The 18,510-nt window shown below is 41.2% G+C and overlaps 1 protein-coding gene across 1 annotated transcript in view; it reads right to left on the bottom strand.

Annotated features, from left to right (window-relative positions):
* Positions 1 to 18,510, bottom strand: part of sorcs3a (sortilin related VPS10 domain containing receptor 3a) — a 198,620-nt gene that overhangs the window by 62,183 nt on the left and 117,927 nt on the right. Inside the window, exon 4 of the mRNA XM_030061117.1 lies at positions 13,296 to 13,454. Within this exon, the coding sequence (XP_029916977.1) occupies positions 13,296 to 13,454 (159 nt within the window). The remainder of the gene's footprint in view (positions 1 to 13,295; positions 13,455 to 18,510) is intronic.

Genomic DNA, 18,510 nt, shown 5'->3' with positions numbered 1-18,510 from the left:
TTGAGAAATGCACTGCAGCAGCTGAGCGCCCATTTTGGCTCAAGCTCAACTCCACCTTGGAGAGGGGGGCAGCGCGATGGCTGGAAGTGGATCTGTCGATGGGGCCGGACATGGCTAGGCCGTAATAGACATGAAGGAGCCATTTCTGTTTGTGAACAACCATTAAGAGCCACCATGTTCAAGGCTGATATCATAAGGGGGGGCCGGTTGAAAAGGATGCGGCGTGCTGCGGAGACAGTGGAGACATTTATGAATCAGCAGTAACAACTGCCAAATGTGATTATTGAGGAAGAGGTGCAGATTGTAGTAGGAGGGAGACTGCAGGCGATTTGAGGTGATCTCGTAGGCAACGGGTTATAATGATGGTGGACGGTATTTTGGTTCAGTCTCAGTGGTGCCATTTAAAATTATGGGAACAAAGGTTAACTGCTTAAGTGGGATGTCAAAAAGAATGTGAGTGGCCTCGCATGGAGCCACTCTGTAGTACTTTGGTTGTTATCTCTCCCTCATAACGAGAGCTTTACTCACCAGCAAACCAGTTTACTCTGTAGTGCTCTACACCAGCACATCTATTTAGAGCCAGCAGATGTCATATATCAGCGGTTTAAATGAAGAATCACATTTAGCAGGCAAAAAGGTGTCATCTGGGGATTACAATGACACGGGATGATCCTGAAAGCATAGCACTTGGGGATATAGATTCACTGCCAGCTATTAGACAAGGTCTGAATTAAAAGAGCTTATCTGAAGAGGACCCTTCAACACCAGAATCTATACCCGCAGACAATAACATTACCTATATTAGGGATGTTACAAAATGGAAAATGCTAATTATTTTCATGTTGTCAATGCAAATGAAAAAAGAAAGGAAGAACGAGAGGGGGGAAAAAAAAAATATAATCCTGAATAATGTGTCTTCCCCCCCTCTCTCACCGAACATTTTATTGAGTCTGATGTCCCCATTGCATTTCTGAAAACGTTTAGTGAGGATACGATTCGGCTAGAAATAATTAACAGCATAAATTTGCATCATTAGGGTGGATTAAGTCAAACAATGTTTGCATATTGAAGGACTGGAGGGACTGTGTGGCTCTCAGAGAGGCAGTTATGTGGTTTCCTCTCTCATTTTAGGTGGGCTCGTGCTTCCCCTGGGAGCCCGGATTTGAGAAAATATCCAATTCATCTGGGAGCCCTGACATTCAGATGCATTACTTTAGATGTGTGTAGGGTTTGAAATGACTGAAAATCTAAGGCAGCCTGATTGTGCTGGTGTGCATGTGTGCAATTTGTGTGCGCATGACTGTATATATGCCCGTAAGAGCGTAAGCGTGTGTGTATGTACATGCGTATACCTGCATGTGCTGTACAATGTGTGTGTAACAGCACAGCCAGTGAGAGGAATGGCAGATTATTTCAATAATGGCCCACCGTGTGGCAATTAGCAGAGCTGAAGTCCTCCCGTGAGTGTTTTGCAATCACAACCCGGGCAGCCAAAGTTACTTGCCCATTTTCCTCGACAGAGCGTTCTTCCATTTTCCAGGCTAACTCTCTAGACTCCTAACACCCCGTCCAAATCCTAAGACCCTGACAGACTCAGCCAGCTTATCCAGATGTGCCTTGCACCTGTCTCTCTATGATCCCTGCAAAGCCTCCAGAATCAAATATAAACAACTATCCACCGGGCAGTTTTGTCGCCCTTGAAGTGTCGGAACTAAACATTGTCCGGTTTTGCTCGAGACTCTCTGTTCTGAAAAAAAAAAAAAAAAAAAAAAAAGGGAAACTCTTCTATCTTCCATTACACCCAAAGCAAAGAGAGTACATTTTGTCTGACTAGTTTCGCTTTCATTCCAAGGCCTTCATTCGTTCCTGAGGAGCCGCCTGTGGTTTCCTACAATAACTGTTCTTACAGTTTTGAGTCACCTTGTTATGTCGAGGGAACATCGCAGCAACCTAACTACAAAACACACCGTCTAACAAAAGAGAAAGTATATCCTCGGTCGATATGGTGATAGTAAAACTGATGGATAACAGAATTCTGACTTATCCAACTCAGTGTTGCTCTGTATTTATTCTTATGGCGCACATAAAGCAATCTATTCATAGGCACAGACAGATGTGGGCTTGAACCCCGGTCCTGCTGTCAAGGTGACAGCTGTCCGACAGTCGACTCCAGCAAGACTTCATAACCCGCGCAAACTTCTTCGGGGAGCAAGTGCCAGCAACAACATTACCTCAGCTGAAAATGACCCTGTCAACTTAACTCAGCCATCACCATTAGTCAACCAGAAGAGCAATTCAGCTTATCCCCATTACACATAAGACAACAATATGGCACGGGGACGTCATTAGGTGCAGTAGGGGGGGGGGAGAAAAAAAAGTGATGAAGAGCTCAGTGAAATGAGATTGGATTTAAACAAGTGCCGCTGCTGTCCTGGGGGCCTTACAGGGACGCTCTGTGAGCGGATAGGTGGAGGCTGCATAATGATGAGACACTTAGTTTCCCTACCGTTCAGATTTATGGGCTCTAAGGCCTGTTACGATCATTAGGGGAATTGTGGAGGAGTGGGAAATGGGGTTGCGACGATACGGGCAAGGGAGGAGGTAAAAATTGCACTTTTTTTTTTTTTTTTTTTTTTTTTTTCTGGTAACGCAGCATTTTTGAACCATAAATCTTTGATCCTCTCCTCCCCTATTTGTGCAATGGCATTTTCTAATGAAAGACTCTGTATAATTTCACACTCCAATTAGTAAATTACGAATGTTGTCCTAAACTGCTCGTCTTGGGGTGGTGATAAACAAACAGGTTACACCCTGAGGGAAACTGGGTTTCTACAGAAAAAAATGTTACTGAGGGAGGTAATGATGATGTTATTACAAACAAATGACGGTACTGCATCAGTTATTTTTTGATTGTCCTCATCGACTGTGGAACTCCCCAAGACATGAACCGCAGAAATATCAGTACTGAAGGTTAGAAGGAGTAAGGGGGAATTTGCTGTTTAAAATTAATAGTAGTGTTTTTTTGTTTTTTTTTTCAGTAATATGTCTCTTTGACCTGAGAGTAGACCATATGAACCCAGACTGAATAATTTGGTAACTGCTACACAAACATCAGCAAAATTACCATTAAAGCTGAATGAATGGGCGTCAACGGGGCATTTGTTGCATAATTCATGTCGCATAATCAACTTACATCAACAACAATTTGTTTTATGTTACCTGAGGTGGATTTTTGAGAACGGCAAAAAAGAAAGAAAGAAAGAAAAAAAAAAGCACAGTGATTGCCCTAGGGACGCCTACCTCCTTAAGATTAACTGTGTTTTTTTGCTGATGTTTGTTGTGGCAAGTACCAGAACCAAACCATGCGTTGCACTTTTAATTTTGTTTGCAGACCATTCCCACGCCAAAGAACAAACAGGACTATCCCACAAAAAAAGCCATTCTTAAATAGCTTGCTGTACAAATATAGGATGTTTCAGCAGTCTACAGTATTTGCTCCCCCCCCCCCAAAGGCAATCATCCCAGAACATGTGGGTTTTCAAAGCTTATGTTTGCTTTGATCACAATGAATCCGCTGTTTCTGTGACTCTCCCCTGCACTGAGATTGTGAGTAAACCAATAATGCTGGGCTTGGGAGCTTCTAATGGCAATAAGCAGATGAAGGGATTCAAAGAAATCACTTTTTTTTTTTTTTCCTGTGTAGTGCCATGTGACTTTTACAATGCAGATCCCCCCTCACATTAGTGAAAAGAAAGTGTGGAACGGCTGATCAAAGATATCGCTTTAAGCAAGAAGTCACTCCAGGCAAAGTTTGGTAAATTATGTTGTCTATCATGTCGGGCCTTTTTTTTCTTTCCGCACAACAAGAGACTCATTTGAGGCGAGGCGGTGACATCGAGCTTTCTGTAGTCTGCTTGCTGAAATAAACGTCACAATACTGCCTGTGGCCCAGATACACCTCACTGCAAGACAACCTGTTGTCATTGCTGCCACGTTGCAAGCAACCACAGAGACAAGAGTGACTAAAATAAATTATCAGATCACCACCAACGGATGGGAAATATGTGTGCAACCATTTAAGTGGTACCCTTGTTGCTGTGTTGAAAAAGCGTGTCATGTCGGGGCTCGGCGTGGCTGAAGCATCAGTGGGGGGAAAACTCTGCAGGCAAACTGATAAACAAGCGAACAAACAGATCAGCTGATACCAACTCATCCGCCGCGGCGCAACGAAGGATGTCATCCAAGCTTCTACAACAGATATGGAATGGGCTGTTTAAGCATGATCCATCGATCTCAATTTGTTCTAATTGTTTGGCTCACTTCTCCCCCTCTGTTCCTCAGTCCCTGCCTTCCTCTGTGCATCTCCCTCTTTGTCACACTCTCTTTGGGGCGCAAGAAAATACTGATGCACTTGAGTATCGCGATATTATGTGTTGTGATACTGCATCAGTTCTCAAAAAAACATTGGCGATGTCCTTCTGCAACATGCGACTGCCTCTGAGAGGGTTCTCTAAAGCTAGAGTGAAGATATGGTATCATATCAAACTAGATGACCTAAGTAATCCATTGGCATCAAGCATGCTAAATTGGCGATTGCTCCAAAGTGAGGCTAAATTTTGGTTGGGGGAAAAACTTGCATGGCCATAATCTGTCTGAAGCCATTTGACTCTTCCACTCCAACATACCAATGTAAACTGAGACAGGAAGAAGCAAGCACATCGCTGTTTTCCTAAAATTAGATTAAAAAAAAAAAAAATCTCAATATTTTGCTTTGCCTATTGTAGCGCAATATACAGGGTGACCCAAAAAAACGGGAACTTTTTAACAATCCAATAAAACCAAGAGTGATGGAAGAAAAATATTTTATTCATAGTAATTGAAACCTTAAAACATGCCATTTAAGAAACAATGATGGAATATTCATTTTTTAAAAATTGTGCTACCACTTGCTCATGTGTGCCAATGTGCACTTCAAAAATTCCCGTTTTTTTGGCTCACCCTGTATATGCAACATATTGAATTGTAACCGCTGTATTGTGATACATATTGTGTCACCAGATTCTTGCCAGTACACAGCCGTACTCTCGCTCACATAAAGTTTCCTGCTCACACCAAACATACTGCACCTCCTCCCTTTCACCTCCCTTCCCCTCCAATTCTCCCGCACCTGACAGTTCTGCTTTTTTGCCAGGACGAACTAAAAGTTAACTGACAGGCCCACACAGCTGGTGGAGAGCAGCGGCCATGTAAGAGACACATAAAGGTTACGACGGCTGTTGAAATATCAAAGGCACCTCCTCTCGGCCGGTGAATTCTAAACGCTCTCGGAGGACGAAGGTTGTTCATCAAGGGCGAGGAGGCCAGCCTCTTTTTTCCAAGCGATAGTTCCTGAGGGCCGGTACAAATTCCAGATGATCTTCGGATATAATGAAGAAGTCTCACCTAAGAATGCTGAAGGACACCCGCCCTGTATTGTATCATGGGCTTACTTAATAAGGTATTTGCACGGTGTAAAAATGTCAGAGCAGCCAAAGGCAGCGATCGCAAAATTCTATGGTGTTTGGGCTATTTTACAAAAACACCTTCTTTGAGAGTCATTCAAAGGCCCACATCTAGACCTAGGGCAATAGCAGTAGCGCATACCATTTGGCTGAACTGCCATAGAAAAATGTCCAGTGCAATAGTATTACCTACAATAGCATTCAATTTACTATGTATAAACACAGAACCACAACCCTTAGCGCCAGATCCCAGACAACAGAAGTTGCTTTGCCGCGTTGACTGTCTGTTGTTGATGTGTCTTTCTCTTTGGCAGCACACCTCCATCTGCTGTTTTGACAATAAAGTGACAATACATATCTGCCATTCGATTAAAACAAGCGTCTCCATCTGTTCTCCATACCTCTCTTTGCCATGCACCCTTCACTTTTCCATCATGTCTGTAATTTCCATTTGATTTCAGAACCTGTTTCTCTCTTTCATCATGCCATACAACCGCGGAACCATGATCCAATTTTTTTTTCCCCCAGTGATTGAAGCAGTGCTTGGCCCAGTCTCAGCGTGCATTGCTCTCTTAAGTCTCTTCTAAAGTTCCTACCACCTTGAAAGTGGGGTTGCACATCGTAGGAACCTCTTTGAACCTTTATTTATTCTATAATGAAAGACAACACAGAAGGTTTTGGGCTCACTTTTTCACCTTCTCCAGGCAAAACTGATGATTTTCCTCCCAATGAAGGTGTGCAATGATTACCACAGATGTGCCGAACACAGGCGTTCTCATTTACATTTCAAATTGAAGGGGCGATTAAAGGACCATACCGGTGATTTTGAATGTTTGGCCTGTTTACTACAATTTACTCACTTTTCAAATCATGTGGGGGTACTAAAGATTTCACAACATATAATCAAAGTCCCTCGATTTAATTTTTTTCCAAAATTTTGGTTGAAACAGCAGCTAACAAAGCCATTAACATTCATAAACCACAGAACTGATCACTCTCTGTGGAAAGCAAACGTTTCCCTGGGGACCATTTTCTGGTGGAGGGACCGTTTCACGTCTTGCTGTGTTGCTGCTTTTGGGAAAATGAATGTGGACGACTTTATTACAGTGATGGAATACTGCTGGGAGGAAAGTTTGAGTCTCTGAAAGGTCATTGTCATATCACGGTGGAATGAATGGAAACCAACAGCATAAAAGGTAGGAAAAATGATACTGGAGTTCTAAACATGCACAATCACTGGTACGGTCCTTTAATATCAATTGCAATAATAATCTTGGAGTAAACTGAAAACAGAAAGGCATTTTTACGTACGTAATGTTTGTTTGTGCTGTTGGCTGGAGCATATGTGGAAGCCGCATGCATTTTCACACAGCAATTGTGTGGCCCCGCATATGACCTTAATAAGCCATCCATGCATTGCGTGTCTCCTCATTACTAGGCACACATCCTCTGCTATCTGCCCTGGCGATGACGGCCCCCCTGCACACACCATTTAGTCATGATCTATTGTATTATTACTGTCCCACTCTGAGCCATCCATCACCAACTTACTAATGACAGTAATACCTCTATCTGTAGAAGCTTGCAAGCCTAATGCCATGGAGCGTCTTGATCGAATCCCATATGAGCCCCCCATCAGGCGGTGAGTCAGACATTGCAGCCACCAAGACACCAGCTTCCTTCAGCAGCAGCAGCCTGAACGGATTGTGCTCCCTCCCGGTAGAAATACAAACACATGTAATGAATGTTTGCCTGGACCTAGGGCTGCTGTGTGCCGTCTTACTTAGGCTAATGCAATAGTGGTGCTGCGCGAACACGCCACATTTCCATGTGATTGATTTAGGATGATTCTTTATGAGGTTAGCGCCGAACCATGAAAGCCTCTGTCCCCGTTTGACTCAGCACTCGACTGTGTGGACACGTTGGCGGTTTTCTTTGTCCCTTCCAAGCGGAGGTTTGATTATTTGTTGCTTGTCCGTCATAGCTGGGATGAATGAAATGCGCGGGGATGAAATTCTAATATGTCAGTGTTCAACTTCGGTTTCTGCAGGTGGCTGGAATACAGCACATCAGCAGGATGTACACCTTCCGCGTCTGTGTGCTTGCACGCAGCAGACTGCTGTTGAGATGCTGCTGGGAAGTCACTACAGGGGCCTGACAGGCACGTTTTAGGGATGTGGGAGCAAAACAAAGTTATGTCAGTCACCCGGGGTTCATTTGTTGCACAGCGAAAAACAAAACGATTTGAAGTGCTGTGAATATGATCTGACTATTAACGAGCACGACGACCAAAGTTGCTTTTTTTGTGGCCAACTTTCATTTGGATTTTTACATGGTGTACTAGATAATTGAAACACTGTTTTTCCTTCTGCACAGTGACAGCTTAGTGGTCCTCTGGGCAGAGTGGTAACTAGAGGTAGAAAAAAAATCCTTTCTACAGTAGCACTTGTAAGGTACACAAAATTTGGAGTAGTTACCAGGGAACAAATGAGGAATGAATGACTACCTGATAACTGATAGTAAACCATAGCAGCATAGCATACGTAACACTGAGTAGTTACTAAGTTACCCCTCGTTACTTCATCACTGTCTTATGATTACTTACCATTTTGTGCTCTTATTCAACATCATGTACCACTTTACTTGTGGGGGTGCAAAAACAGTGACTCATAATCTTAAGTAATTAGTAATGAATGAGTCGCTCCTAGTTGTAAGCCGCTCAGCAGCCAGTTCACAGTTAATCAGGAAGGACTCATTAAAGTGATCAGTATGAAGATTCACAGATATTCATGAATTAACAAATAACTAATGATTCATTGCTATCGGATCTCCCAGTCTGTTGTCCAGTAACTCATCAGTATCTACTATATAGGCCCCTAATAGGATTTACTAGGGAAGTACTTGTTACCGATTCATCAATTAAAAGGTCATTCCTGATTCGTTCCTCACGCATTTCTCAATCAACCAGTCATTAACTAATGATTAGCTACTCTATGAAATTTGATTTGGAGTTAAGCAAGAACTGCCCGTTTACTAATGGTTTACTGGCAGCTAGATAGATAGATAGATAGATAGATTTTTATTGTCATTGCACAATCATATACGTATAATAATGCAACGAAATTAGGGCTCAGTCCTTTCGGTGCAGGGGAGAACAGAAAGCATCGTGCATTCTGCTAGTTGAATAGCCAAGTCCAGTAATAGATGGCTGCAGCCATGTCTCTGATATCAGAAAAAATGCAACAGTCACGGAAACACTTGTTGGATGTGCAAGCACAGTTCGTCATCCCGTGTTCGCCATGGACCTGGCGCTGGAAAAAGCTGGGAGGCAGCGGCCCAAAGGGCTGTCCTTTCAGCCGTGTCAAAAAAAAAGTCTAGTTCTTCATTCATCCCCAATTTGCTCCCTGGTATCTATTCAAAATGTTGTGTACCTTGTTGTCAAGTGTTACCACAAAGGATGATGAGCAGTGAGGGAGGAAGATGATGATGATGCTCATGGTGATGACATATTGATGCCTGGTACAACACTATTTTATTCTATTTCATTCCACTACACTGATGTATCTTAATGTGCAGGGCTTAATGTGTAGGATGAGGCTGCGCTGATGTATATGGCTTGTATTGGTACAAAGCTGGGGGTGAATTGTGGGACAGTCTCTGCAGCGCTTGGTGTATTGGTACATCCCAATATGACGCGCATGTGCTCTATTTTTGGCATCAATTAAACCGCCGTTGTTGTTACTCTCACATTGCTGTGTTTCCTGTTTTCTCTCCCCGTGCACCGCCTCTCTCTCTGTGAGTGTGAGGGGTCACATCAGGTCACATGACTCCCGCTCCCCTCACTCAAGGAAAACAAGCACTCCCTCTGCCTTCTCCTTTCTTTCTTCTTCACCTTGTTTCCTCAAAGATGTTGACTGACAGCAAAGAACTTTGGGTTTTAGCAGAAAGATGGGAAACTTTGCTGCAAAACCTTTATGCCAAACATGCCAAACAGCGCTGAAATACACAGGTAGCCCCTCTAATCTCCTGACCCACATCCAGAGACGCCATGGAGTCACTTCAGAGAGCAAATGACATCACCTGCAGCTTCAAGCATGGAAAAAGGTACCATCAAAATAATCCGACATACCCCACGCCCTCTGCTCGGTTAAATCACCAAAGTTGAACGATTTACATGTGTATTACCAACAAACAGATTTAATAAATCTAGCTAATACTTAATTGTAGTGGGTCATGAATTTCATGGTAACTAGGTGATAATTAGCAAGTAACATATTTGGATTTTCTTTTAAAATTATCCCCCAATTACAGCAACATTTACCTCAAAATTTATTGAAAACCGAAACTTTTACTTTTTCTGTGTCACCAAACTCATTCTGAACATTTCAAATGATGTTGCACTTATGATTTTTATTTCATGTTTTTCCCTGCAGAACTGCACTACAACTAAACTGCACAGAACATGGATGTGAAATATTCATCTAGAATGAGATTGAGGACACACTAAAAGCAGAAGTTTCAGTTTTCAATAAAATTTGAGGTAAATGTTGATGTAATTTGGGGGTAATTTCAAGAAATCTCAAATACCTTCATTGCTAATTATCACCTACTTGCAATGACATTTCAGGATTTCTTTTTGCAACTAATAATAGAACTAACATGTAAAGATGCACACAGTTGCATTGTATTGTATCACATCGTGACAGGGATGACTCAAATCACGCCGACCTGTTGCCTTCTTAAAATGCACTTGGATGCATTGTATCATTCACAATAAAGATAGGAATCAGTCTCAGTAGGTGAGATGCACATCCCTGTGTGTCACCAATCAGAAATTCATTTATTGAAACAGTTGATTGCAAAGTGCGGCCAGTGATTAACACACACGACTGTGTGGTTGTCTCTTGGATCACTACACGATCCATCAGAAAACCACAGCCTTGTCTGTCAGCTTTGCTGAAGCGTGCGGGCAGGTATGGTAATATCTTTTCATACAGCTCCATTGGAGCTGACATGAGGGGATGGTGCTTTCAAAAAGTTCAATCTTCCCTTCTGAGGAATGTATTTCACCACAGCGCCCTGAAAACCCCTATACATTTCTGTCAACACACCATCAAAAACACTGTGATTGTGCACCATAGTTTTGAACCAAGGGCAGGAAGGTCTCTCATGAATAAATAAGGGAAGCAAACAACTGTGGCTTCATGTCGTCTGGGCTTTGGTTAAAAAAAAAAAAAAAAAAAAACATTTTAGAGTAGATGCCCTAATCCTTACTCAATTGGGAGCTTGAAAGGTTCACAGGGGATAAAAAAAGAGGACTATTCTGCGTGTGGCGTTGTTTCTGCTCTTGTTCTTCTGTGTCAGGGTGTTTATGTAACTCACTAACTTGGCAGCACAACATTGGCCTTATTCTCAGAGGCCAACCGGGGACTACATCAATGAGTAATTGTCTTCACAAACCCCACACAGTCAAGAGATAAGAGCCTGGAAAGGTCACCAAGAGTTCTAGATCTAAAAATACCTCCATTTACACAAGGACAGGGCTGACCTGAATGTTAATTTAAAAAAAAAAAAAAAAAAAAAAAAAAAAGTCATAAAGAGAATTACAACAAATACTGTCACCCCAAGCCTATTTGTCTTGATATAGATTCTGATGTCTTACTGAAGAGTTTCACTCTGACTGCCTTAAGGTAAAGTCCTTGGGGCTGGACTTAACCAGGGCTAAGTAGCATCCTCACCACTGATTAAATTCAGAGTGACCCCGTCTAAAAACTATTAGCCAGTTACTAGCTTAAAATGAACACATTACAGTCTCTCGCCTCTCAGTTGAGATGAAGTGTTGAGGCTGGAAGGGAAATTAGGTCAAATTAAGCAGCCGATGGTATCTCCGCCCGTAATTTAACTATGTTGACTAAGAACATATTCTTTATTTGCAGCTATACCGCCCTTGGGAGGTAGCTGAATGAGGAGGGAGGATGACACAGTCACACAGAGGGATGAAAACGCGATTGGCAGACGTTGTAATCACGCCTGGCCTCAGAAAGCGCAAACAGCTCTTATGCCGATGCAAATTATAGCCGCATTAGTCATATTCTCATAATATCTATAATCTTCGTCGCAAATACTGACCCTGAATGCCTCGCTAATGCCAAGTTGCTAAATCCAGTCTCAGTTGTTGCAAGGCTGCAAAAAGCTCTCTTCAGCTGCCTCCTCTGCTTGATGCATATGTCTCGCCCTCTTCACTGAGGTGTGCTTAATCCATCTGATCAATAGCTGTCACCTGGATTGACGCTGTGAGTCTACGTCATCAGAATGTGTCTGTATACTCTGCGTAATTTCTACATAAAAACTCCTTGGACAATATAAAATAAAATAATGCAAGATGCTAAGAGCTGATTTTAATTATTATTCAGAGAGGTCATTTAGGAATAATGGAGCAAAACTGATTTTGCAACCAAGTAACACCAACTCTTCTGTGTTTTGAAGTTCTGCATATGGATTTGAACTTGCTTCTCTAACCCTAGCCACTTGGCTCATTTTCACAGTTACACACACACTCTAAAATGACACCAGTGGTTTTTATGCTCAGTTTTAATACTGTTTGATCCAATCCTACATCAAAAAAACAAAAAAACAAAACAACTTGTTGCATGTGGGGCCATCAAGAGAATATATGTGAAAATGAGAAACTGATTTGAGACTAGAAATAGAAGGGACTGTATAGGAGTCAAAATATAATAATAATAATAATAATAATAATAATAATAATAACAATAATAATAATAAAACTAAATGCAAATAAAATAATAATAACCCTCAAGATAAGATTCACCTTGTATCTGATGTCTTTAACTGAAATGCATATATTACATAGAGTACATATACTGTACTGCATATGTGGGTGGATTTTATTTCTAAAGTTATTTTATTTTATTTTACTTTATTTGTGGCTTTGGTGTTTACTGGGACACATTTTTGGGCCAAAATGCTCTTTGATACACACATACCATGAAATGTTTGCTCATGCAGTAATAACCTTTTAAAGGTTTATTATTGTTGGGTTTGATACTGTTCACCAGAGGGTCAACTATCACCCTCCCAGACCATATCCCCCCTGAGGAGAGGCCATTCTGGCTCTCAGGTCAGAGTCACTGACCATGATGGCAGCCCTTCGCTGGGTAGAATGTGTGACCGCCGTGCGAGGATGGCGCACAGAGCTCCATACTGTGCGATGCAGCTCTGTGAAGGTGACCCCATGATGATTACTGGTAAGAAAAATGTCTAGTCACAGGTGGTGGTTCGAATCACTTTAATGCATGGACATCGACAGCAGCAGAATGCTGATCACAATGTTGGCGCGTATTATTTGTCTGAAAGGTTTTAGAAAGTGCACAGCAGGGATGGAGTTCAAATCACTTTCAATTAAGTCTCATCAGGATGGGTTAATATCCTTCCAAATTCAAATACCGAAAGAGTTGTTGGGTTATTCATGTCTAATGTGAGAACGAATGCTCTATCGTTAACTAATTAATGCCATTTCTACTTCAAATTGATGATTCAAGCCCTAATATATGCAAGGCCAGAGACAGAGTTTATTGACTTTCAATATTAACTTGGAGCAACACAAAACGGCGAGGTAAAATGTGAACTAATTGCAGCTGAGGGAGCAGTTTGTCCACTAGTCTGTTTCTAGTCTGCCAGAGAAAACAAATGAAAAACCCACCCCTGACATTTTCAGCCTTTATGTGCCTCTGCTGCAATCACACCGGGGAGGTCAATCAAGCACAGTCTCACCTTCTGGTCGTGGCTGTAGGCTAAAGCCCAGTCCTCTTCAGTGGGATGGAATAGCAGGCTCAGTATGTAGAAGCTAAGGCGGTACTTCTGGTAACTGGCGCCTTCGTCAGAGCTGATGAGCACACTGCTCTCAAACTCAGGATCAGTCAACACCATAATCTGAGAGAGAGGGAGAGGGAGATGGAGAGGGAGGGAGGGAAGAAAAGACAGGCAGAGGGAGGAGGAGAGGACATCCATGTGTGTTTGTGTGTGTGGGAGTGCGAATGCATTTTTGAAGAAGAAAGAACAAAAGAGTTGAGGGGTGAGTTTGGGCAAAGAGGTGGAAAGATGGGGAGTTGAGAGAAAACAGAAGAGAGATGTTAGGAGCGGCAGCGGTGTCAGCAGAAAAGGCCTGGCTTCTGGCACGCGTCAAGCTTATACTTGGCAAACAACTTCACTGCATTTCCATCTTCATTTCATGAGTGTGCCTCTTGCCTCTGTTGCCATGGTTCTGTGGCACTTAGCGTGCACTCCAGAGTAAGCGCTCAGAGTTTTCATCAGCCGTCTCTGAAATAAAATCAAGGTTGTTTGCGGAGACAAATGGTGAAACGGTGTTTTAACCAATGAAGTTACAAAGAAGACTTGAAGTGCTGCCTGAAATGTCCTGAAATAGCTTTGTCCAGAGAAATACAAGTAAGGACTTAAAGCTTGGAGTCTCGTACTACAAGTACTATTACTTTTTTTGTCTGTAACAATGTCACTCTCTCTCTTTTTTTTTTTTGTAGCTACAAATGTGGCCTGTTTCTTGCAATTTCTCTGCTCAATTAAATTCTAATTTTTAATTTCAAATTTAACACTGCCACAGTGGCAAAATTTCTAATTTCATGCTACCACAGATTAAAGAAATTCAATAATAAAAGAATTTCCACACTGCTTATTTGTAATAAGTCTTTGTGGATGTCGCTAAAATGGACTGATGAAAATGTGTCTGATTAGGTGTGTGGTATATTTGGAATATAATATATAATAATAATAAAGTATCATAAAGTATTATGATATAATGTCATTCTATTGTACTATAATATTGTGTACAACACCAACCTGCCGATGGGACTAGAGATGGAAATTAGCCACACGGCTATAATCTCACATGTTTACATGTGAGATTACATTAACATGTACTGTCCCATTTCTTTTAAAAATAAATAAATTAACAAATCTACAAATTATGATATTTAATTGACATTATTAGGGCTAACGTGGTTAGTTGATTAATCAATTATGACTGACAGAAAATAATTGATTATAATTTTGATAATCAATTAATCATTTTAGTCATTTATCAAGTAAAAAAAACAAACATTTATTAGTTTGATTTTTTTTTTTTTTTTTGGCAGCTGGTCAGACTTTAGATGCATCATGCTGGAGTTCGTAAACTTTTAATAAGCATTTATCATTATTTTTTACCATTTTATAGTTAAAATGTCAAAATTTATCAATTAATCAAAAAAAAAAAAAAAAAAACTCATATTAATCAACAGTGACAAAAATCATTAGTTGCAGCCCCAGGATTTATTAAACTATTTAACTGAATTTCCATCATCAGTACTTTTAATTGGATATATTACACCTTCTAAATATGAATTGGCATATTATTCTTCTGTTGAATCCATTGGTGTATTTATTAAAAATGGAAATGCAGTGTCTGTAAGCTCAGTAAATATTCTCTATCCAGCTAAAACACTGTGGGAGTCTTTCATCTGGCTTTAATTGTAATGAAACTACAACACCCATGTCTCTTTGAGGGCCGTGCAGTGGCATTGTGGGTAGTGACTGCACTCACACCCCAAACGGCTGTGTTTTCTCTCGTCAATTCAATTTGAATTGGAAAAACAGCAGCGCATTTGTCACTGACAGAAACACCACCCCTCTTTCCAAAGCCTGAACCGGGAACCCTCCCTGGTGGTGATTTAGATAAATTGTTTTTCATTAAGCACCAATAAACAGGCAGCGGATTCTCAACCAGGGCCTCTCATTGGTTCAGGCCTTCCAGTCTTGCCATTCATTACCCGTCACGATGGAGTGCCAGAGCTTCCCCATGTCTGCCAGTGTCTTAGGGGCCTGTCAGATGTCATTTACGTTTTTTAGAGCCCACTAATATTCTATAATATGATAGTAAGCGACTGAGTCTATTACATTTCCTTTCTTTTGCTGTCAGGGCTAATAGTTAAATGGGAATGTAGACCTTATTGCACAGCTATATGCCGTGTGTGTATGTATCTTCTTTACATCTTTATGTATTTATCTTAATATTTCATATTAAGCCCGACCCCTTCAGTCTATTCAGAGCTTGTGCTGTATGAGTGCTATATTCCCATCTGTATATAACCACGGCCTCCAGCTACAGCGCTGTTAACTCATCTCTTTTCAAGGGCTGATTCAGGAGAGCTCACAATGTGCTCTTTTAATACTGAGAATAGGTCCTATGGAAAGTATTGTAAAATTCAGATTACCCTTTTGTGGCCAGGTAAGGTGTGAAAGCAGGCACATTATGTCCTGACCTTACACATTATCATAACAAGCCATGTTCTGTCTGTCCTCTCTGTATTTACAGCCAATTCAAAGGCAATGCAAAAGCAGCCATCAGTGAGATATGTGGGTAAAACAATAGACCTCAGACCATAATTACTTATTGCTAACATTAATACCATAATTAAAAACCATAATTAGTAGTAGTGGTAACATAAGCAAGGAGTGATCAAGATTTCTCTCACAGCATGCACTCAGCCATGGTGAGGAAGCAAGTGAGTGAGGTGGGTAACAATACAAAATCAATAGAGGTTGGAGAGGTAACCTTTTTTTTTGTTTCTTTGTTTTTTAATCTGTGCATAGTGTGCAGCATGGCAATAAAATTCAGTAGTCCCCATGCCATGTGGTAAATGGAGCTATCTATGGACCAGAGACACCCTACAGCAAGTGAGTCACGTCAAGCCACATCTATTGAGCTCAGGTTTTTATTTATTTATTTATTTTTTGGGACTAAAAGTTCTTACGGAGACTTGTCAGCTGCCTTCAAGACTTAATCGCCCACATTCGATCGTCATGTTTACCGTCGCGCTTTTTTCAATGGCATTTCAACGGCGCGTGTGTCTTTTAATTTTAAATTAACCTAATTTATCAACCGCTCAATCACCGGCTGAGCGCCGGCTGAGATAGAGGAAGACATCAAAAATGGAGCACAGAAGATTCATGGTAGGTGTCAATTTAAGAAGCTTTGCGCTAAATGTCATCGCTATCATTCAAATCTATAATGTGCCGTTGGGAAAGGTCACAGCTTCAACTTTTTCCTTGGACAAGCTAAGAGCAAAAATTCTGTGTAACTCTACATATGCTCTCAGGATCCGTGTGCTGGAAACATATTGATTTCCGTATTGTCGTTGAAAGAAATGTCTCATGGGTAAACAAACACTTATGCGTTAGGAGTGATTTAGCATCGTCACTGGCCGTCTCCTTTAAGACAAATGATTTTTCCTCTCACCTGCAGAACACATGCAGATGCTAATCATGATCATCTCATGCAAAGCTTCATCCATCTATGCCATGGTAAAATCTAAATAATGAGATAAGGCGCAGAGGAGGAATCGGGCCACGGGAAAAGCCAGAGGTGTCTTTATAAAAAAATATATATATATATATTCTCATGAGGTTGTTCCTTGTTCTTGGATACAGTGACTCACTTCAGTCGCACTTCAAAGCTGCCAATAAAAATGCTCTGTCTTCACAGTTTGCCATAGTTTGTGTCAAATATCTTGAGTAAGTTTTGTCATTTTTGTTGTTTCAGATATCAGGACTGTGCTGTTTTCTTGGTTTTATTTATACCCTGTGTACATAGTGTTCTGTTTTTTTTGAGTGGCTTCTCCTTGAGGTGTCAGTGAAGTTTATCTTATCTCACGTAAAGAGAAGAGAAAAAGCACATCAACAAAAGACAGAATTAAATGAACTACATCCCTGCAATGCCCTTAATGTGAAACTCAATTTTCTTCATATAAAAAGAGCCAGGAGGAGTGAGTCATGTAATGACCACGGGTGGTCATCATTTCCCAGCGCTGATGTGGTTTAGCCCGACAGCCTCATTATCTTTAAAACTCCCTCTTCAGGGTTAAAGAAATTGAGGGTCAGTACCTTGGCTTGGCCCTCAGGGAGTACAGCTAATGAACCTGCGCCACTTGCCTTCCATGTCACACAGAAGGGTCACACTTTATTTCTACAACCCTCCTGATGCACCTGAGATTATTATTTATTTAACACATATTTAACCATGGGCACCGCTGCGGACCAAATGATCACTTTCCCGGTCAGGTGGTTGTTATTCAAGTTGCTTCTTTGTTCTACAGCCTGTCATAATCGGAAAAATCTAACTCCAACATCAAGGTGCCATGTTTTGCCAAGTAATTATGCTGCAACATGCAACTGTACACAATAGCATACACTTTGAAATGATTGAACAGTTTTACTTGAGACAGCTATTTTTGAGTGTCACAGAACATCTGCACTAGAACTAAGGCTGCACACAAAACACAGAAAAGGAAACTGACACAATATGCCTCTCACTTCCAGATCACCACTTTACCACTTTGATTTTTGTTATATGGGACAGAAACGTCTCAGAATGTAAACTTTCTGCACAAATGAGGTAACTGCAAATGAGGTAGGAAACAGCAAAGACAACCAATAAGGGCGCTTGTTCTTGAGTTCAAAACCAAAACAATGTTTTTAAACTGCTTGCCTCAAACATAGGGATGATCTAAACAAAAATCAAGGTGTGCCTTTAAACACCTGAAACAGACTCTTACTTTCTTATTTGTATTCCCTGTTTCAACAGGATCTCTAGGTGGGACATTGTGCAGAGAAGGATCATTCACAATTTTAAACCAATAGGACAGACCAAACCCTAACCCAGCAGGATCTCAGTTTGGGAGAGAAACGCAGTTCTATTGGTTAGGTGGATGAGAGAGGATGTGTAAAGATACGTGAAGGTTTTATTGGTTGGATTTTTGATTTACACGCACTGGTGCAGGATGGTGCTGGTATTTAACATACTCTACAGGAAGTAGAAGTCATGTGCAGTTATTTCATGGGGACTTTAAAATTGTGCATTTTATAGACTTGGCGAAATGTCTAAGTGCTACTTCACTTGTGTTATTGAAGTCACTTTGCACCTTCCATGGACATAGCT

The sequence above is a fragment of the Myripristis murdjan genome, chromosome 1 (assembly GCF_902150065.1).
Source record: "Myripristis murdjan chromosome 1, fMyrMur1.1, whole genome shotgun sequence".
NCBI classification, from domain to species: Eukaryota; Metazoa; Chordata; class Actinopteri; order Holocentriformes; family Holocentridae; genus Myripristis; species Myripristis murdjan.
The sequence above is the reverse complement of the archived record's forward strand: the minus strand, read 5'-3'. Positions and strand labels throughout refer to the sequence as shown.